Source organism: Diorhabda sublineata, chromosome 9 (assembly GCF_026230105.1).
Source record: "Diorhabda sublineata isolate icDioSubl1.1 chromosome 9, icDioSubl1.1, whole genome shotgun sequence".
In the NCBI taxonomy this organism is placed as follows: domain Eukaryota; kingdom Metazoa; phylum Arthropoda; class Insecta; order Coleoptera; family Chrysomelidae; genus Diorhabda; species Diorhabda sublineata.
The window spans coordinates 16,445,053-16,468,023 of NC_079482.1; the positions used below are offsets into that span (position 1 = coordinate 16,445,053).

The 22,971-nt window shown below is 32.6% G+C and overlaps 1 protein-coding gene across 2 annotated transcripts in view; it reads left to right on the forward strand.

Moving 5' to 3' along the window:
- Positions 1-14,697, forward strand: part of LOC130448703 (uncharacterized) — a 90,350-nt gene extending 75,653 nt beyond the window's left edge. For both annotated transcript variants that reach the window (XM_056786180.1, XM_056786179.1), the window contains exons 4-5: positions 6,679-6,951; positions 14,418-14,697. In XM_056786180.1, the coding sequence (XP_056642158.1) occupies positions 6,679-6,951; positions 14,418-14,605 (461 nt within the window). In that variant the 3' untranslated portion in view covers positions 14,606-14,697. The remainder of the gene's footprint in view (positions 1-6,678; positions 6,952-14,417) is intronic.
- Positions 14,698-22,971: the final 8,274 nt, after the last annotated feature.

Sequence of the window (22,971 nt, forward strand, 5' to 3'; positions counted from 1 at the left end):
CACATTTGAAAATAACTTTTGGAAATGTTCATATAATATGCCAGGAATTTCCAAATAAACTCTCGTACCAAGGTAGAATAGAACAAATAATATTAGATGTGTATGTCTATTTATAAGTATGTAAAGCTTACTTCCGTATGCAATCCAACGTAAATACCATGTCTGCGTGAAGCATTCAATATGGCACTAGTAAACAGATCTCTATAAAATTAAGCATATTCATTTCACATTTTTATCCAGTTTTAAGATCTCCAAAACATGTTTATATACAAGAAACAGAAGTATTAACGCGCCTTTCTAACATTTTTAATACGAGGATTTATACGATGCAATTCAAAACTTTCCCTTTGATTTCTAATTTTTGAAATCATTATATATAAACGTGAACTTTTAGGTCGACCGCCCACGTTGCGGCTGTTTTGAAACAAAGCTTGCAAACAGTTTTGCAATCAAAATAAAACTTTGGAGCGCATACGTGAAACGTAATTTTTCAATGTATTTAGAGTCAGATAAGGAACACATCATTGATTATTATCAATACCGCAGAAACGCAGGCTACAAAGAAAATATTGGATCCATCCATAGAGAGTCAAAATATTCGTAGCAGCACAAGAGCTGTCTCAGACAGATAGAACGTTTATAACTTTTTATCGCATGTCAATAAAAAACTATTTCTCACTTCTCCCAAAAATTTGGGGTTAGATCTTGAATACTCATATTGAAAATAATAAAATAAACATGTGATAATCAAATGAAACAACACCTGCAACGCAACTGCGACGATTGCAAACTAATTTTATTCACGTCACTTCGTGTGTGGTTCCCCGCTGTTATACGTTTCCGAGGTTGCCAGCCCGTTGCAAGATCAACTAGTTTGCAGCCTTTGTTTCAACACAGTTGCATCGTGGGCATAAGTTGCCGACTGCCCACAACTACTTATCATCGATGACGTATTAGTCAAAGACATCGTCACAAGATAATGACCAAAAGTTGAAGTTGAGTCCTATGGCAAGCGACACTTTTTTTCAAAGATATTGAAAGAACAAATTTCACTTATGTTTAGTAACAATGAACGAAATATTACTTGTAATGTTTGATATTACAAAATAACACTTTGACTGCCGCCATTAACTTCGGAATTGACCATCAGAGCCAAAAACTTTTTTTATATTACAATAATTACTGATATATGCTAGTATAACCACCTATATTAAACTCAGTAATTTTAATTGTTTTTTTAAATTAGGCTTTGAACATGTTTTTTCTTGTATACATCGACCTGTTTGTACAATTTTTTTTTAGTTAGCCGTTAATGTATGAAAAGTTAGCTCATCTCACAAATTACTTTGCTTAGAATGCTTCTTTGAAAATCATGTAGTTTTGAAAGGAAAATTTTTTCTTTCAAAGTATTCACTTCAAATGTTCATCTTTAAAATAAAACTTTGTATCTTCGATTCATTAGAAACTACATGTTATGCGAGAAAAGTTTAAAAATGAACACATCTCGTATGTTATTCTTGTATAAGCTTCCATATGATTTGTATATATACCAGGGTGACGCTATATAAAGAGATTGAGATACAAATTATTTTATTTATCTTTAAAGTAAACATCACCTACATCAATGCGAAACCTCCTCATCTTAAAATATTGAGGCTAGTCATCTTTTCAAATACTCTCAAATAGTTTCTGTCTTGGAACGTTAACAACGTAAATGTTTGTTCAAGTTAAAAAAGACAGAAGCAAAGGGCCGAGTCAGACAAATAGAGTGGATTTGTAAATACTATTATTTTCATGAAAAAATTCAAATGTCTGTTATGCAATGTGTTACGATATTTTATCGCAATACAACCCGTGAATATTGACTGTATTACGAAAATTTTGTGTTGTACATGTAAATGTAATTATACGTTGATCTTAGAGCTCTATTTGCTACAACTAATTCTATACAGCGAAAAGAAAGCTGTTGACAAAACTTAGCATTTTCGTTAATGTTGTAGTTGGTAAATCTACTAGTATGCTTGGATACCTGTTTCTATTTTGAAATTAACATAACGTTCGCTAGAATTAAACATTGCACGCAATAAGTAAAAATTGTTACAGAAGATTGCTGCGGTTTCAATACCAAGTTGCCTCAATCGCTTAGATCTTTTCTGATAATTCGTCTCACTCTCTCAGCGCTTCCAACAGTAACTGAATCACGTGCCTCATCACTAAACTATATCTGCCTCATCTTAAGTTTCCTATACTAGCGAAACGTTATTATTTTCATCACCAAATACGCTTTGCAACCGTTCAAGACGTTGTTCATTTGAACTGAACTTGTTGTTCTATCGATAAATTCATATGTCGATGGTAAATCATATGTATCACTATTTTCTCTGTGATAGCAGCGACTTGAATGCAGTCAAAGCTTGCTACTTAAGGATAGTAGCATTGACAAATTTTCAGCTCTTAACTCCAGTTTCGTGGTTTGTCAAAATATACATAATTGCCCTCAATGAATAAACTGTGGAAACTAAAAGATAAATAGATAATTTCTTCTCAATTGATTCATAATAAAATAGCCCAACTAGTATTTTATCGATTCATATTTGAAAATTTCCATGTTCAGGTTGAGTTCTTCTGAATCTTCTACAAGTCATAAATGTTTCAATAGTTTTCAACAAATATCCTTCCATCCAATGCATTATAACTGAACAAACCCTTACGGAATGCTAGACATAATAGACTACCTAGACTATCGAGAGAACTCACTATTATTAATCTGCAAGACACTTGTTTAGAACAGCGAACCGTAATTAACGTAATTGATGTGACGATAAACTATATTATGATCTCTTTAATCTACTCACCAATTGAATTATTAAAAGGCTTTCCACTGCCGCAGTAATTTGATCAGGGGCGAAACGAAACAGTCCTCCTAATCGTTTTATTGGCAGGAAGGTGCTCTTCATATATGTTGAATCAAAGTCTTGTTTATTACATGAATACAACTGTTTCATTTATCGTCAGAATTGGTAAATCATAATTTTACCCGAACATCTGTTTTTTTTTTGTTTATTAAAGTGCTAAACACATTATAGAATATAGATAAAGTAGAGAAGGAGTCATTGATATTAATTTTTAATATACAGAAAAAATAATTTAACAAAGATAGGGACTGGTAATAAGATTCATTGTAATTTTGAGTGTTATTGTAAACAGTTCAGTATGAAGATTCAACGTTGCATTGCGATGTTCCAATTCTATATTTTCCACTTGGGTTTTTTAAATTTTGTCCAACAAGAAAATGCGAAAAAACATGGGCAAAATATATTATATAGCAACTGAGAAATAAGAAGGCCTGTTTCAAAACAAAATGCATTTTTCTACACACAATCACACAAAATAAACCGACAATGAACTCTTGGATAAACAAATACAGATTATATCAGCATCTCCAACATTTAATAACAAACAAAAATTGCGTGGTTGACTGCTTAAAGTACCAAGATGACAAAATTACAAAATAAATTAATAATAAATACGACTTCACTCTTGATAAACACTGTAACTATGTAATTCTGTAATCACTCGACTTAAATACATAAACATTACAAAGTCAACTATCAGATAATAACTTTTAATTAAACTATTGAGGTTGATGCCACTAAAGAACAATAATAAAAAATAATGCGAAATCATCTCCTGAAATTCGTTTTCAAATAGTCGCATTATTCCTTATATTCAATGAATCAATGAACAGTGACTGGAAAAAGTTATATTCAAAAGTACTTCGCTGCAAATATAATATAACTTGACTTCCAAACTGCATGAGTAACCGTTTCCTTGAATAAAAAAAATCTGTTATACTCTCCGCTATTTGTTTCGTCGAGTGTTTTCATGTTGTGACATGCTAATCGGCTTGTTACGTTTTTCTTCAATCATTTTTGATATTCCTTTTTTCACGTGGCACCAAAGTCATTTCGGATTTATTACTTCTAACATTGGAGCTTTTGAAGAAAATAATTTGTTATCGATCTACCACTTCAATCGAGAAATTCAATAAAACCTCGGAATGTATTCTAAATCGTCCTCTACCTATCTACACTCCAGTATTCATATCAAAGTACCAATAAATTTATTTAATATCAAGTAAATCAATAAATTTGTGGTGATAATCTTTTTTATTCACTCAAATACCTTTTTTATCATAGTGCTCACAAAAATTCCAATTATTTTTATCAATTTTCTTGTGTTTTAAGCAAATATAATAGTTTTCATGTAAATTCGTATTTTCTATTTATTAGAGAACAAACAGAACAAAAGCATAAGCTGCTTTCTAATCAAAACTGTTCTTTCTACCTGTCCTTTCTTCAAGAATTTCCATCTGAGTTCCCGTTTCTTTGGATAATCGTGTCCGGGGATTTTAGTTTGTTTGATTGTTATCATTAATTTATTTGAAAAGGTGTTTCCAGCTTTTCCAACTTTTACTTATACATTTTTAACGTCGTTCATTCAAAAGCTGGTGGCATCCAATTTAATATTATATATTATTATTGTTCACCCCATCTGAGTACCAGTTATTTATATACTTTAACTGAATATCACTTCCTGAGGAAGAATCTCCTGCCGGGGAAGTAAGGTTATCTTCTCAGTAATCTTTTCGACTGATTACTGCTTCTATTCCTCTCCGCATACTATCAACCAACCTAAGGCAGTCACATCCGGCAGAACCACTACAAATTACTTGAAGACGGGTGCTCTCTGAAAAGAATTGTGAGATATTTTGGAAATTATTTTCTGACATTCATTCCTTTACTTTTTAGTATGACAATTAGAAAATACATTCAATCTTATCTGAACTCATGTCTTCAATTTGAGTTGTTAAGTTATTTTGGAGCTCATTAAAGTACTTATGAGCATTCTTAGTACCATAAAGTTCCAACTAACTAATATGGTTCTCAAACCTAAACTGGAAACTTAACTAGTAAGGCAGTAATTCAGGAATACTTCTAATCTACTTCTGATGATACGCAAAATATGGAATTCGAAACCCAGCCACTCTGTTAGAAGCTGCTCTTCAAAATTCCAATTTTTTCTATATCATCATGCCACTATATTTTTAATTGGTTGTCATTAACACGCTGATTTTGCTCAATAATTCTTGTTAACGCTATTAAGATGATTTTGGAATCATTTCAACTATTATTACTTGTTTTACAGCGCCTACCTTTACTTTATCAAAAGCAAACAGATAATTCAACTCAAGGTATCTCCTATATCTATTTTGCTAAACATCAACAATTTTAGAGAGAAGTCATTTCAACTTGAATAAGCTTTTGTTATTTCTCGAACAACATTCGAAAAAACCAGTAAGATTACATTCTAAAACCTTCACTGTGATAAGTTTTGTACAAAAAGAAATCGCAACTGTTTTCTATAGTTGAATTACTTCTTTTTCTCCTACCTAACCTCGAACTGATACTAACACACATTTAGAATTAGATAAACGCCTTTTTACATCTACGATCTTCTTCTTCCTACTCCATTTTAGGCAGATAGCCTGTTCATTCTTCGCAGCAAGCCTATTGCCTCAATTGATGGTAAGATTATCACTCCATCTTTTTCGTGGCCTTCCCATACATCTCGTGCTATTCTTACTATTCTTTCCTCGCTCATTCTACTTATGTGTTCGTCCCATTCGCGCTTTCTACTCAGTACCCATTCATTAATATTTTCCACTCTGTATTTTTGCCTTATGTCGTCACTACGTTCCCTGTCTACGAGCGTTTTTCTAGAAAGAAATCTTCGGATCCAAGTATTTACTGTATTTACTTCTCATCTGGACTCGATTTCTTCTGTCCCGATCTCAGTTGGCAGTCTTGTCTCTATTCGTTTCCTTGTGAGAATTATCAATTAAGTTTTTTCCTTAACGAGTAGAAGTCTGTGGTTTGTATCCTAACCCAACCTAACCTAACCATCCCCATACCCGTCTCATTGTCTGGTTCAATTTTAACTGCGCGTAATCACAACTATCACATTATCGGCGTAAGCAACGAGTAGCGCGCCAAAAACAGACTATCATATAGACCGTTCCAGAGATCTGGTCCCAGTGTAGAATCTTGAGCGTCCTCTGCGGTGATTGTCACGTCTATGAAGACATAATTCCAAACAATCCTATCAGTAATAGAATTTTTTAAAGACAGCAATAACAGAATTTTAGATTTTACTTATAGTGTGAAAGGCAGAATATACTATGTGTTTAATGTTGCTTATGAATAAATTTATCGAGAATATATTCAAAATGTACGATCTCGTTATAATAATGTAAGATTCCATTAATGATGAGATTCTTCTACATGCAAAATATTCTAACAAGGAAACAGTAGCTTATAACTCAATCCCTGTAGTATTTCCACAAAGGACCCGTTAGAATACGTATCTACAGCTTACACTAAATAATAACAGGGTCTTCAAAAGAAATAATTATTTATTTATAATGTATATCGCTTGTGAATCCGTTACACTTTGAATACCCTGTACAATTAGTTTTTTAATACTATCTGGTAGCTCAGGGTCACTCACTATGATAGCGTAATAAAATAAACTTAATCGATTTTGGAAGTGATTACAATATTTTTTAAAAGTACTCCTTCCTCTCCTTTGTATTCTAACTTTTACATTTTTTTTCAGTACCGTCTCCAGCAATACGCTGTTCCAAAAAACAAGAGTGCCATGAGCTATTAGGTCCACGCAGTATGTGTACAAAGAAGAATCAATGTGCTTGTAAACCATTCCACCACTTGCACCAAGGACAGTGTGTAAAAAATCGAGATTTACACGACCAATGCGAACATGATCATCAATGTTATTGTGGGGCAGAATGTCAAGCAAAAATTGCTTGTATTCACAAAAGTTGCACCTGTAAACCAGGTCACAAACCATATAAAATCAGAAGATGCATGGGTAAGATTCATTCAAATTTTGATGGTTCCTTTCAAATTCATAATAGTATACGTACTGGACTTCTTCGTGCTTATGCTTTCCAATATTATTAACTTTACTCTATGTATCTCATAATAGTAGTAGTCGCCAACTGATCGGTCTTTTATTTCTATTATATCTAACAATCATTTCGATCGACACATAAAAGTTTTATTTATAATTATTTCATATTTCAAATTCTTCAAATCTTGTTGGAATCAATGAATTATTCATTTATTATTTTGACTTTAGCAATCGAACTTTAGATTTGAATTTTTATGTTAATCTGTTAATCCATATCACTTACACACTGGACCACCGTCTGGAATTTCAGTAAGTCACTTATTTATTGCCCATCCCTTACCACTCCCCTAACACTACTCAGATACTGAATTTGGCTAGACATCAAATATTTCATTCTCGACCAACTTACATATACCTATCAATTATTTAGTTTTTTCAACCTAGTTCTCACCTTTTCTGACACCAGCGCATTTTAATCGTTCACAATAACAGTCAGTTTTGGTGACAGCTATATTGACTATAAGCACTCCGTTGTAATCTTCTACATGGTGATTAATTAGTGTGATAAAGTTCAGTGCCTCCTTAGTCCTTCGAGATTGTATGTCCCCTTGTTCAAGTTCTCTTCTACCTACATCACTATTCGATTGTTTGACCCCTTATTCCACTTCTTCTATTTAACTACTTACTCAATTTCTATTATTCTATCAACATCATCCTTCGATTAGTTAACTCCTTCCATTTCCATTAATTGCATTTTGATATGCTTTTCCTTCTCTTATTCTTCTTCTTCTATACTTTCATTGTCACTCTCGGATTCTCTCTTATAACATATGTGACATAGAGAGGAATCGTTATCATCAGAGTCTGGAATATGTTGTCTGTGAATTGGTGAGATGCACGATTGGTGAAGTAACTTCCTAAGAGAATCGCAAGTGACCCCATTGTTTTTTATAATTTTAACACAAATATGGCATACCATTTTGATGACAGGTGGAAACTTGGTTGTTGACGATCCTTTGGTGGCTTCCTCTCTTTTCTTCTTCTTTTCACGATACAAGCTATTGTATATGGCAGCCGTTCAGTTTCTTGTGTTCTAGAATGCTGTGCCAAATCATAGTTACATTTTTTAAATGAAACACTATATTTTTTATTGCATATTTTGAATCAGATATCCCCATTACAATAATATACGATTGTGATGTGTTTTACGTGGTATACAAAAAGTTATATGTACTATTTAAGAGAAATTCAAGAATGGAGATCAGCTGCATCCAAAGCATTCGATTAGTAGCGAAAATTAATTTTGTTAATATTCATTGAATCTGATACAGAGTGAATAAAAATGCTTATACAATATTTTATCAGTTTTTTTCAAATAAATCACCCTGTAGTTTATGTGAGTATCGAATAGTACTAATAACAATAAGTGACTTTTTTTGTTGACTGACAATTCATAAAATTCTTTTATGCGGCATTTAAATTCCTCTTCAATTTATAAGTTATGAAGAACACTGCTACGCACATCTACTTTATCAGAAGCACTTGTAATAGTTGTAGTAATCATCTTGTACATGAAACATACAGAACTCAAGATATAAATTCATAAAATGACAAAATTAATGTTAGTACAAACAAATGTCGTTTTAGCAGCTTCCCATCACCTACTTGCGCCCAAATAAAGCAATGCAATGATTTAATTTTGACGTAACTTTTGACATGACTAAATAATAGGATTTAGTCAAATTGTTAATCATATTCAATTAACAGAAGTAAGAGCTGTCATTATTTGTCAATACTCTCATAGTAATTTAAAGATTATGTGATAGTTGAAGATATAACTCGAATTACAATTTTATCGAGTTACATAAAAGGTTCGGTCTTTTTGGTCCTGGATGTAGTTATTTTTTCAACAAGTCTGTTTTGATAAGATGCATTGGCCAACAAAAAATGACCAGCTGTAGATAAACTTATTCTTTAACATATTTTCCAACATTTACATAGTTACAAACCTGAACACCTGGAATGAAACTTCCTTCTAAGAGTCCTATAGATTCTTTGTTGTTTCAGCTTGTATTTTGTGTATGAATGAAAAATTTTATATATATATATATATATATATATATATATTATTAGCAGTTCACCTTTATTCTCTGAAGACGATAATTTGATCGTCGAAACGCGCGACAGACAGTGTAATTGTGATGTTGGTGTAGTGATAGTGTTTATTATCAGCAAATCTAATCTAATCTAATCAAAAATCTAAATAGGACTAACTGTCTGTCTCGTTAATTGAATTATAAAGAAAAATAAGTGGTCGACATGATTTAGTGGAATGTTACTTTGTCTGCTAAGCACGCCGGAAAAAGAGAAAATACAAATTTTGCTGGGAAATGTAATTATAGAAATGAAAAACAGAAACCAAGCTTTTACTGAAATCCATAGTTAACAGTGATATATATGATGTGATTTTCATGTTCAAATACAAACAAAACCAGACAGATACGATTTATGGTGTTATCGAGTGTTAATAAGATGACATAGATGTTGATTTTTCAAACAAAATAAAAATTATGGGGCATCTCGGTATCATCTCATTCTATACTGAATGTCCCATGCTTCCTTAGCTGACAGCCTACATGCAATTCGCTGACGCATGGAGAAATTATGTATGCTTGTGCAGACTTGTTATACTCTTGGAGTTCTGCCTTTTCTATTTTTCTTGGCATTTTAGAAAAAAACTCACTCTTTTTCCTGGTACTTTCAACAATTCCGACCGCACCATACAACCAACCAACCAACAATCTTCTGCACCTTTCCGTGATTCGATTTTTTTCCCGTTATCTAGACGAAATCGAGCTTAGCGTTTGAAACAATTACAAAACACGAGCGACAGCCGTTATAAAAATATCCGTAGAGTCGGGATTCTTCAACAATATGGACGATTATATGGATTATACATTATAAAAATTAATATAATACTTTCGCTGAATTTACGCCTGAAAGCTGAAGCCATCAATTTAACAAGTCATCTGTTTTATTGTCATCCGCATCTTTACTCAGGCGGTCGGATATTTTTCAAACAAGTATAAGTTTTATTGAACAATCTATTTTATGTAGTGAAAAATTTCCCAGCCACATGCACAATAATTACAACTATTAAGCGTGACACTCATTAAAAATTTAAGTATTTGAGGAGCAAACGAAACCTGTAAAGTTAACAGAAGATTACGTTGCAATTAAGAAATAATTTATTCTTTGTGTTCATGACTCTTAGTAAATAATTGTGAACTCTGTACTACCTCTTTTTCTTTATGTTTATGTCTTGATATAATATATATATAATATGCTCGAAATTACTCCATTCCCGTAAATTTCATGGAACATTATTTTCACGCATTACCTTGAAATTGCTTCACCAATGTGCAAAATTTAAATGATGACTATCAATGCATAAAGATTGTTATACAAGGACAGTCCACAAAGTAGCTGGGTTTATAAAGGAAGCAAAACAATTTAGGAAAAAAAATATATTTAGTTTTCAACGTCATCTCCTTTTAGCTCCATACACTTTCCTCAGTGATGAATGATCAATAAGTTCGATACTCTTTTTACAATAAGAATCGTCAAGCTCCTAAAAATAGCCATCAACTACCGATATCACCTCTTCATTATTAGAAAATCTTTGACAAACAAGTCATTTTTTCTCGTTAAATCTGGCTAATAGGGTGCATGAGATAACCATTCAAACTTTAATTCATTAATTTTGGCTATTGCCATACCGGATACGTGCTTGGTGCATTGTCTTAATGAAACAACACCATCTTCTTAGCCAAATGCGACCGTTTTTGCTTGATTTCTTTTCTCAAACGTTGCAATAAATTGGCAACTTACCGTTGATATTGTTTCCTTTTTCAAGATAGTCAATGTTCAAAATTATCCTACGCGTATCCCAGAAAACCGACGCCATAACCTACAAATGGAACGGTCTTTGCCTTTTTTAGAGCCGGTTCTCCCTTTTCAGTCCATTGTTTTGATTGTTCTTTTATTTCGGGTGTAAAGTGATGGACCCACGGTTTATCTATGGCGCAAAAATTCGGATGGAAACATCTTCACGATGAGCAAACTCGGTAACCATCTTGCTCACAGCTTTCTCGTGTCCAAATTTTCAGTTAAAAAGCGATGTATCCCACATTTTGAAATACCTATTATGCCTGCTAGCTCGCGCACTTTCAGTCGACGATCATCCAGTACCGTTTTGTGGATTGTCTTAACATTTCTGGAGTCTTCACTTCAATTGGTCGACCATTGAGATGCTGGCCTTCGCAGGTCATAAAGCCTCGTTTAAACTCTGTTATCCAATATTTTACTTTTGATAACGAAGTAGCAGTTTCACCTAGAGTAGAATATAGTTCAGCTTTTATATTGGTTGGGCTCAGACTTTTCAAATAAAATATTGTATCACGTAACGATGATCAATTTTTCCATGTTTACAAATTTACTGAAAACGTTCACTATTGATGATTACCAAACAAATACTAAATAACGTGGCATCTTCAAACTTGAAACATAACTTATAATGTATAGATTATGTACTTTCTAATACAGTGGTATTTTTCAAGCAACTACCGCCATTTCTAGGTCAGGCCAGACTATGACCATCCTCGTTATATTAGAATATAATATGTGGGTGAATATTAGTGGAAACATTCGAATTTTTCTAGGAATATTTTACTTCAAATTATTATGAGCAACTATGTACTGTGTTTCGAAATCGCTAGTTATCTTTATTCTTTTCCAATTACTCATTATCCAAATAAGCGAAAGGAAGAAAAATCTCGGAACGGATCGTTTTTAATTATTTTCTGACATTTTTTACAAAAATTATCCATAAAAGATGGATAATCGTCTATTTGAGAAATTGATAATTTTTTAAATGAAACATCTTCCAACCTTTAGGATATTTTGAATTTTTTTGCGATTGGGCTGAGACCAAAAATGTATCACAAGTTAATACGTACTATTCTTAATTCAACCTTGTATCTATCCACTTTCAAATGTAATCTTTTTCGCTCAAAAGAAAACAGAAACCGTTTGAATGTTTGCCTTCTCATTCTTTGTTCATATTAAAAACTATCATAAATATCTCAGAGCAATTCCATATTATCAAAATTAAGATTATATTTAGAGCTGATGATAGAACTCGATAAGACGTATGCACATGATTCTATACAATACACGTAGATTCAATATACAGTGAGAAAAATAAAAAATAATTGAGAATTGAGACTTCGAGGAAACACTCAATTTTTTTGATGTACTGTATAGTGTATGATGCGGTAATTAGCTAGGGATTCGATGGGAGCTAATATCAAAAATTTTTTAAAACAGCAAAATACTATCCTAATTAAATACGTTTCATCCAAATGTGTATGTTTTTGGACATAAATTACATTTTTATCGTTATGTGTTAAAGTGTGCTTATTGACACCTTAAACAGCAAATTACAATGTTTTCTTCATTAATTAATTGGAATCGGATGGTAACTAATACATTATATTATGAAACATATCTTCAAAGATTCATATTCACGGTCTTGTAGGCACTTTACTCTAGCTGTAAATATCTCGCAAATTCTTATCTAAATCAGTAAAAAGCAAATATTTTCATTTGCTTGACTACATTACCAACGATGATAGAAAACTAACCCGTAGTCTGAAAGAAACTAACCAAACAAGTACTTATATTTTGATGTCAGAACACAGCAATAATTTATTTATTGCAAAAGGACAATAAAAAAATGATGGCCTGGTCATGATTGAAGTCACTTAACAGCAGACAGAACCCAAACCTTCAATTGCATTCTCTTATTCTCGAATTAAGGAGCAACGCAAACTGTGAGAACAGGAGAAAACAAAGGAGCATCGATCCAATCATAAGGCTGTAGATAAGACAAAACTTTCATTAGTGAGACAAATTCCTCAGGTAGAACAAATACTATTACTAAGTAGACGGAAGAAAGAGACTCTGGTAGGTCTGATCATATGAAAACTATAATAGACATCCTCTGCAGCGATCATACTCTTATGAAAACACATGAATCCCACCGTTCAAATTGAAGAATTGCGCAACTGAACTAACAAGTTCGCTGTGCAAACTCTTTTTTCCATCATAAAAAGAGGGCTCTTCTCTACAGATTGTAAAATTGCTCGGGTTTAACCCATACCAAAAAAGGAAAAGACGATTCCCAATACTATCCGACTGCTTTAGTCACAGCTATTGCTAAAGTCATGGAGAAAGTCATTAACCAGAGATTTCTTGAGCCTGCTAACATCATCAGCGACCATCAGTACGGCTTCCGTAAACATAGATCAATTTCGCAGCACCAACGTATGGAATCAAGCTAGAGAAATATGGGGAATCCAAAGCAATTGCACTGAACATATCGAAGGGTTTTGACAGAGTTTGGCATGCCAACCTTCTAAACACATTAACATCGTACTGTTTGTGGTCCTCACTTATCGACTGGCTTAGTAGCTTTATTAAAGGTCCGTTCAGGTCGCTCTCGATGGACACATTTCAGGAAAGTTTGAGGTCAACGCTGATGTTCCATAGGGATGCATCTTGTCACCTACTGTCGTTCTCCGATACATCAACGATCTACTCGACAAAACTGCAAATTCGATTTATAGCTTCTCCGACGATAGCACACTTGTGCCATCGTTCAAGTCAATCGCCCCATTAAATTTGGCACCCAAATCCGTAGGTACCAACAGCTCACCACCATCAATACCGATGTTGAAGATATTCTGAAGTGAGTTGGCAGCAATCTAATACGAGTTTAATACAGTAAATACCAAGGCTGCTACTTTTACAAAGAAGGCTGACGCTGCAGCTCAGCATTTGGTCCTGTCCGGACATAAAATATCACCATCACCGCAAATTCGCTTTTTGAGTGTAAAGATTGGAAGCAATATGTTGTGGCATCGTCACGTCACGTGGCCGATTTAGCCTAGGCAGCTTCACATTAACTTTAGACCAAAAAACTATATACTCCGCAACAGCTTCTAATCCTCTACAAGGTCAAGATTCTTCCATCTTTGGAATATTGCTCGCACATTTGGAGCTCGCTCAGGCATCTCCACATGGCAGGCACCACTGCAATTACTCTTGTGCTTGCTTGAGAGCCTCCATGGGCTTGGATAAGGGTAACCAAGGGGGTGTAAATAAAACACCCAGGTAACTAGGACTGACAATGCCTCTCCAGCCATAGTATTAGTTCAAATCTTCGTGTTTCAAGTTTACGATTATTTTTATAATTATTCAGTTTTATTCTGAAAATGAATATTTGTACTCAATAAGCACAATCAACTCAGCCTATCATTCTATATTTTGTCCTCACATTTTCATGTATTGTTCTTTTGCAGAGGATCCAGCTTATATCGATATACCCGATGTGTTCAATTTGACTACTGCGACAGTACACAAACATAAATCAATTGATCAAGCTGAGCAGAATCAAGTTCTACCACGTATCTCTACCTCTTTATCCATTATTTTAAGACCGGAATATTCGTTTGCTTCGTATTTATTAATAATAATTATATATGTGTAATTGACTGGATTATATTCATACATGTACAAATAGACTAATTAGATTTAATTTAAAATAAGTATATTATATTAATAAAACCATTTTTTCTATTATCTTATTAATTATTAAATAATGAATACCCTTTTTTAAAATTCGGAGGAACGAAATAATTGTTATTATTTGCCGAAAGTAACCGTTTGAGCGGCCATATCAGCGCACGGAATTATCGGATCCTATTTCTTTCAAAACCAACAGGGGCAATCTGTCACTGTAAATTTTTAACGGTACATAGCTATGTCAAGGGATTTTTTCTTTTTGCAACTGCAACAATTTGAAGCCTATATTCGTACGACATGGTTTCAACAAGATGACACAACATGTCATACTTCTAATGCCTCTTTGCATTAGAATATAAATATTTTTATTTATGAGTTATATTGTCGCAATCAACAAGTTATTTTTGCTTCCTTTCATGCTACAATTTTTTTCGATGCTGCTTATTGATTTGAAACTATGAGATTAAGATATTTTATTTTATTATAACATATTATTGCCATATTTTAAATTTACCCCGCCCCCAATCAAAAATCTGAATTAACGGCCATGATGATTAGAACTTCAAATCACAATCATAAGACAGAAATACTCATGGATTAAAACTGGGGAAAAGGTTTTATGAGATATTTTTGTTATACTTCTGGTAAGGGCCTTGGATAGGACCTTAAATTGAAAAGGAAAATAAATGAAAAAGTGAAAAGTAAAAACAATCACTTTATTAGAAATTTCATATAAATAACTTAATTATATTTATACAGTTGAATAAAAATTGATAAAAAAAACGTATATACAATTAATAGCGTTTATTAAATATATACAGTATTTCAAAGAAAACACATTTCGTCATATCTATTCAATAAAGAGACATTAATTAATCCATAAATAAAGTGACCTCACGTTGTGAAATTAAGCAGTTATAGTAAAATGTTAGCAATTAGATTTTGGCATTAGATATTATGAAATGTGTTACAAATGGAAAACACTGTGTATAATAATCAAAGTTATCAAAATGAAAAGCGCTAACCAAATATTTTCTAACAAATGAAGCCGATTTTGAAGATACATATACAAATTTGGCCACAAAATTGGAATATTTAAAATAGATATCAAATCACATGACTAAATATATTGTACACCCTTATTTAATACATACAAAAAATATTATTTTGTTAAAATAATAACAAATAAGATTTTGGCACAATGTTTTATCAATGCTACCGAAATGTGAATAATGCTTTATTAAATTATTAATTAAAGCAGTTTCAAAATGCCCAAGAGTGTAATATCATATTTCAACAGATTTATTCTGGGATTATTATTTTGTTATTATAAAGGATTCATTTAATTAAAAGTGACTAAAACTTCTGTTTCGTGAATCAATAGAAAGTTTCAAGAGACCAATGACTTTAAGAAGCAACATATCGATGAAAAAGATGTACTGCAATAAGCAGTGCAAGACAGTACTAAGTATGTTGGGCATAAGAAAAATGGTGAATCGGGTTTTTTTATTGGAATTACTATGAAACCGAAATAGGGCTGGTTTCTGAATCACGCAGTACACTTGTTTGGAGGGCTTCAGAACGACAAATCCGATATAATGAATCTCTACCATGTGTTTCATTTCAAGGAGGCAACGTTATATATTTGTTAAATATTTCTTCGGTAACCTAACCAACAATGTGTAGAAAGTTTTAACCGGAGATGTACCATTTTAAAAATAACAGTATTTAAAATGCAAAATACAAAATACCTATTGCTATTTTGTGTTTAAATACTTTTTTTTAACAAAGCATTTTATTTTTTATTTGAAGTACCTTTTAGGACATATTTTGTATTTGCACAAAGCAAAATACTTTTAACTAACTTCTGTAAACATCAAAGAATTAATAATTAATGTGATGAAAAATGGTACTTTTTTTCTCATTTTGGCAATACTGAATTGAACTGCTTTCTTATCAGGCCGCATATAGTAGTAATCTATGCAGGCCGCTTAGGTTGCCGAATAAAATAATAACAAAACCAAAAAAAGAACCAAATAATTGTTAAACTGTTCCTAGTTTGTTTGCAAGTCGATCATAAATTCGGTTAACCGGTGACCTAACCTAACCTACTAATTAAATTATTTGGTAACCACCTTCTTAGTAAATTAAACTTGAAAATATATAAGTACATAAAATGAATGATTATATCTCATGTGATTATGTTATTTTTCATTAGCTACCCTCTACCCACCAAATCCGATTTATAAACAATTACCTATATTTATAGATAGATATACCTGCAAAATATAAAATTCTTTACCATTGATATTGAAGCATTGTTTTGAAGATATAAAAAATTATGCTGGAAGTGAGAGTAATAATATATCGGCTGTTTGCAAGAAATGGAAGTATAATTTCAACTACAATTTTTTTAAATTATATAAAAGTGAGTAGCATGTTAATTTTATTTCATAATCAAATTTGATATTTTTTGTTACATAATCTTAGTCTTGACATAGACAATATAATGATATTACTTTTTTTGTATTTAGTATTTTAAATATAAAATGAAAAACTATTTTGTATTTGAAATAACAAAATACAAAAAGTATTTCCATTTTACATTTAAATACATTTTATAACCTATTTTGCACATCTCTGCTTTTAGCGCAAAACAATTTAGTAAATTCACTAAGCAAAATAATTCTATTCAGTTTGAAAACATCATAAAACATTTTATAAAATTTTCTAAGAGGTAGTAGAAAATTTGATTAGCTGTTTTACTACATACATTTTAAATCAAATATTTACCATGAGGATACTCAGTAAATTTACTATGTAGTGTTGTAATTTTACCACTCAGTTTGAAAGACATAATATATTTTTTTCTCACTATACAACAAACTATCTGTTTCTGATAAGCTATTATGATATAGTTTTGATTTATTCCAGTTTTATTTTTACATAAAATCCCCGTCTTCTTCTAATTCAAAAGCTTACTAAATTTATGAAGATGCTTAACTGTTTTAGACATTTCTTATGCATGAATTTAGGTTGAAGTGTATATTATAACTTAAAATATTGTAAATCGCAAATATAAATTGGTGATAATTTGAATAACACGTAACAGAAAACATGTTTCTATTGGTTAATTCAGTTGTGACGTAGAAAGTAAGTAAATACTGAAAACTGAAATGTGGCCGCCGCGTGTCGCCTTTCAAACGCCATTCTGTTGTGAGTGGAGGTAATTGGTTGTTTAGTGCGATTATATTACTATTCTTACTTATAATACTATTCTAATTGCAATGACGGCCGGAATAAGATTTATCGAAGCAAGATGGGACAATCTACCTAAGGTAGATGCATTCATGGTTGCTACGTTCTTTGCTAATAATCAATTATTGACTTTGACTGAAATACGTGGAGCAAAAGCAGATACGTAAGTACTACTAATTAGACTTTCTTATAGTAATTCATAAGTCATTATCACATTTGTTTGCTTGAACTTTATTAAAATGTAGTCATAAAGATGATAGCTTTGAAGGTTATGTTTTGGTTAAAGCTTTCGATGTTGAAACATTTGTATTATCTTTCAGTTCCTGGTTGAAGCACTTCTGAGGATGCTGCCATTGGATACGTCCAATTAAAACGAAAGTGCTTTCTGTATTGTAAAAGACAGAATAAGTCCTGAGCACAAAGTACGCAACCGAGATTATATTGTTTCCCTCGAGATTAATAAGAAAGATAAGAGCATTATTGAATCAGCATGTGATGATTGTGCAGCGTCTTTAGGTATACAAGAGAAAATTACTTTTATAAATCTTTATTTTACTAATGTCAATTTTTTTAGGTAGTTGCAAGCATGTTGTTGCGTTTATTATGTGAGTGCATAGACGCATTGAGGAAGCTACAATTATTGAAGTGGCCTGTTATTGGACTAAACCAAAATTATTGGGAGTAGGCAACCAAATTAAACATGTAACATTGAAGGAGCTTGGCAAAATAAAACTTAGCATGTTGCCAGTTCCAACCTCTGGTAACTTTCTGCAATATTTGTTTCTACTACCAAGAAGAAAAATTTAAGTTGCATTATATTAAAAGATTTTATAAAGCATACATCCTGTAGTAAATTAGGTGTACACCAGCTTCTGATGGGCTTTATATCAGAAGGAAGCAGCACTACAGTTGCTTTCCTGGAATATGCGAAAAGCCACATGAGTGAAGAAATCTGTCGAGAAGCTTGTAATGTCACAAGCAACCGTTATAACAAGTTGTAGCATCAACTTCGTTATGGACGTATTACGGCATCCTGCATTTATGAAGTTGTAAGATGTAAAACACCATTGAGCACGTTAGTGAAGCAGTTTAAAAATAAAGGAAACTGTAGCAATGAAAAGAGGAAAAACATAAGAGAAAAAATATTGCCGATCATAGAAGCACAAATGAAAATTAAATTACTGTAGAATTACTACTATCACCCCAGTATACTTACTTAGGAGCATATCCAGATGCTATTAATGATCAATATGTAGTATATGTAGTGGAAATAAAATGTCCCTCAAGTGCAAAAACATATAATTTATATATAAAAGTTGGGTTAATTCCAAATAAGTGTAAAGCACAAATACATCTGCAAATGCATTTATTTAATACGAAACGGGGTTTATTCTGTGTTCCTGATGACTTTATTCGAATTAATAAGAAAATTATCATTATTCATGTTGAGCATGTCTACAGAAAATATTATTTAATGTGCATACCATTTCTAGTGTAATAATATTAAGTCTGTTTACTTACTTTCTACGTCACACTCAGTCATGTGGCAACAAATGAGTTTTGGCGCATCATTTAGGTATTTAAATTTATTTTTTGTATGAAATAATATACTACATAAAAAATAAAAATTACTAAATGTAGTTAAGGTATAAAAAAAGTATGCAATGACCATATTGTATTATAATTTGAATTCACACACATTGATTAGTTATTTCAGTCATCATATGTTTCGCAAAACACTGATATTTTTATAAAAAATGTTTAACGTGTAGTTTTTTTGAGAAAAATACTATCTACATCAAAGCTTTGGAATCTGTAGGATTTTTATTTCCAGATGCAATGCTACATTAAACAGTATCATTTTTGCAAAGAAGATGGTACAGCAATATTGGTGGCCAGCGAATTAGATATCAATATAATAGAGCATATCTAGAATATTCTTAACACTCACATAAAAAAAGCGAAATGATCTCTCCTATTATTCAAAATGAACCAGAAAAGTGGAAGAGTTTAATAAAGATGTGACAAAGTGCGTATCAAGTAAGTATACGTGCCCATGGAAGCAATACCGACTATCAAGAATTTGAAAAAAAAATTAAACAATGTGAACAAAGTGAAAAGTTACAATTGGAAATTAATTCGCAACAAGATGAAAATACATCAAAATCTACGATAAAAAGGAGGAATATAAATAATTAAAATTTGAAATTGAAAACAGCTACAGTCCATTCAAGAAAGTACAGCATTTGGATACTAATCTTCTTTTCATGCCCCACGTTCAGTATGTTCAAATATCCATAAAGAAAAAAATGTAATAATTAACATTTATCGGATTGACACGAGTCTAAATCACCATGTTATAGAGACTGGAGGGAAAAACAAAAACTGAAGAAAAATAGTTAACTAGATAAACACACCAAAATCTACGAGAAAAAGCGTCAAAATACTAGTTAAAACAAAAGTTAAAATAGCTACAGTCCATTTGGAAATGATTAGCATTTGATTACTAATCTTCTATTTATGCCCAGAGTTTAGTATATTCAATTACATGAAACAAACCTTTTTCGAGGTCGTCATTTCTTCCTCTACGTGGTTAACAATAATCTAATCTATGTTTTTTATGTAAAAAGTAAATACAAAAGGGTAAATCCTATTACACTCGAGTGGTTCGAATGGTGCCTGTCTTCTGAAGATAATAAGTGCCTTGGTAGCTGATTCTACAGACGTCTGCCTGTCAAATAGGTGGAATTATGTTAGATAGCTCGGAAGAGCATATGTCAGGTTAGAAACCTTTCTTCTATGCTCTAAGCTGTCCAAATTTCTGATCAACTCTGTATCGAGAGTTGGCTTAGATAGCTTAAAGCATAGAAGAAATATCACGGACCTGACTATTTGACTGACAGGCAAACGTGGTTCATGAACACCGAGTTCGCCTGCAGACGCCCAGAATATTAATTTATCGTGACTCCTTCCTTTAGAGAAGTGCAAGACTGTGGAATAAGCTACCAAGACACGTCTTTTCCGAATACCACATCAAGACCAATATCCACAGGCATCTTTCCATGGCCGGCCCCACTAGAACTACTCGAGTGTAATAACCCTCTTGTGCTTACTTTTTACATAAAAAATAACAAATCTAATTCCAAGAAACAAAAGGTAAATAAGATGAAGACAGTAATTTTACTACCTGTTGAAGTGACAAACTCACGTTGTGATCAGATTTAAAACATAATAACCTCGTCCATTGGAACCTTTGAAAGGTGAGTGATTCAAGTTGTCTACAAATCAACAGGTCGAGTTTATTTAAATCGGTTAGGAGCACGTTACCGAATAGTTGGCAACCATTTACCCCGTCTGTAGTTCCCCATACAAATACAACAGTTGTTACTCATTGCAAACTGGTTAATGATTTGAATGAATGAGTTTCTTTTGAGTATTTTTAGTAATTATGAAAATAAGTATTTTTTATTACGCTTTGACAATGCATTTATTCCCATATCATTATATAAATTTGAAAGGTTTCACAAGTTGACTACTGGATACGAACTAGGGAATGTAATCCCGATCTCGCGGGATTCCGTGTTGTTTTTCGGGATCAATTCCAAAGCATAATATGAAGAGATCTCGTTCAAGATTGACGGGTTTGGGCGGCAGCGGTTAACGACGCTACACACATCCACTCGGAGCGCGAGCGATATGCTGACTGGCGGCCGGTCGCCGGGGGAGTGCCAGAAAGCGTTAGAAAACTATTCACGAATATTAGCAACAGGTGACGAGCGAGATACGTAATACAGAACTATGACGAGTAAGAGTGACATGTGTGAGGGCAGGCAGCCATTGTTTGTTTTGACTGTGCAGTCGTAGTTATTATTTTTTTTTCTTAAATAACACGTTGTTTATTGTTTATGTGAGTTAAATAAACATAACTGGACTCCCACAAGTTATTAAAACCTTGAAATGTCGAACAATAATTCGGATCAAGTGCACGTGGAGTTTGGCATTCGTGTAGCAGTATGGAGATATTTCAAGAAAGCAGTTAATAATTTGACTGCTCAATGCAAGTTATGTAAAGCTGTTCTTAAAACCTCATCCGGGTCTACAAAAGGTTTACATGTCTATATGATGTCAATCCATAAAATTGCCGCAAAATCGAATGCGGGAATCTACCTTCAAATTCGTTAGCGTCTACCAGAACGTCGTCGTCAGTTGCGCGGTAACCTGTTAATATTGAGGCTCAATTTACACTAGATGATCGTGAAAATTATCAAACACCAAATAAGAAAAAAAAATCAGTGATTATTTTCCATCCGATTCCAACATAACAAAAGAGTTAATGGTTTGCCATTTGCCAGCTTATTGTGATGAATTATGGAACGACGCTCAAAATGAAAGTAAAGGAAGATCTTCTAAAGTTGAAGAATTATATAAAGACTGTAGGATTGCAGTCACTTTAGACGAATGGACATTTGGAATAAATCGGAACTTTTTAAATGTTAATGTCACACACCGTCATTAAGAGTCAGCCCACTTAATGGAAGACCCTAAACAGAACATAAATCGAGGCGTGGAGGAGGAAGAAGAACTGGACAACGACAATCCGGATAATTATGATGGTTTATATTTTTCGTTAACTTTAAGAAATGTTGACATATCCACAGAATACCAAATGATGATATCGAAACTACGGAAATGCGTCAAATTTTTTAGGAATTCTCTTACCAAGAATGATATGCTTCAGAATTACATTCAGCAAAAGAGTGCCAGAATAATTCAGCTGGTTCTTGATTGCAAGACACGTTGGTCAAGTATGCAACATGACAAGTACACACAATAGAGTAAAACAGTGTGTAGATAAGAACCTAGTTGACCTCTTGCTCAGTTCAAATTCAGACTATTTTTTTACAGATGAAGAACACGCTATCCTTATCGATTTGGAAAATACATTTTATTCAGTGAAATTGTCTGTTGAGGTATTATATATATAAATACTGAATTAGGGTCCCAACATTTTATATGTAATATTTGAATTCACCATTGTTATTCACAATATTTTATTTGGAAATATATTTTCTT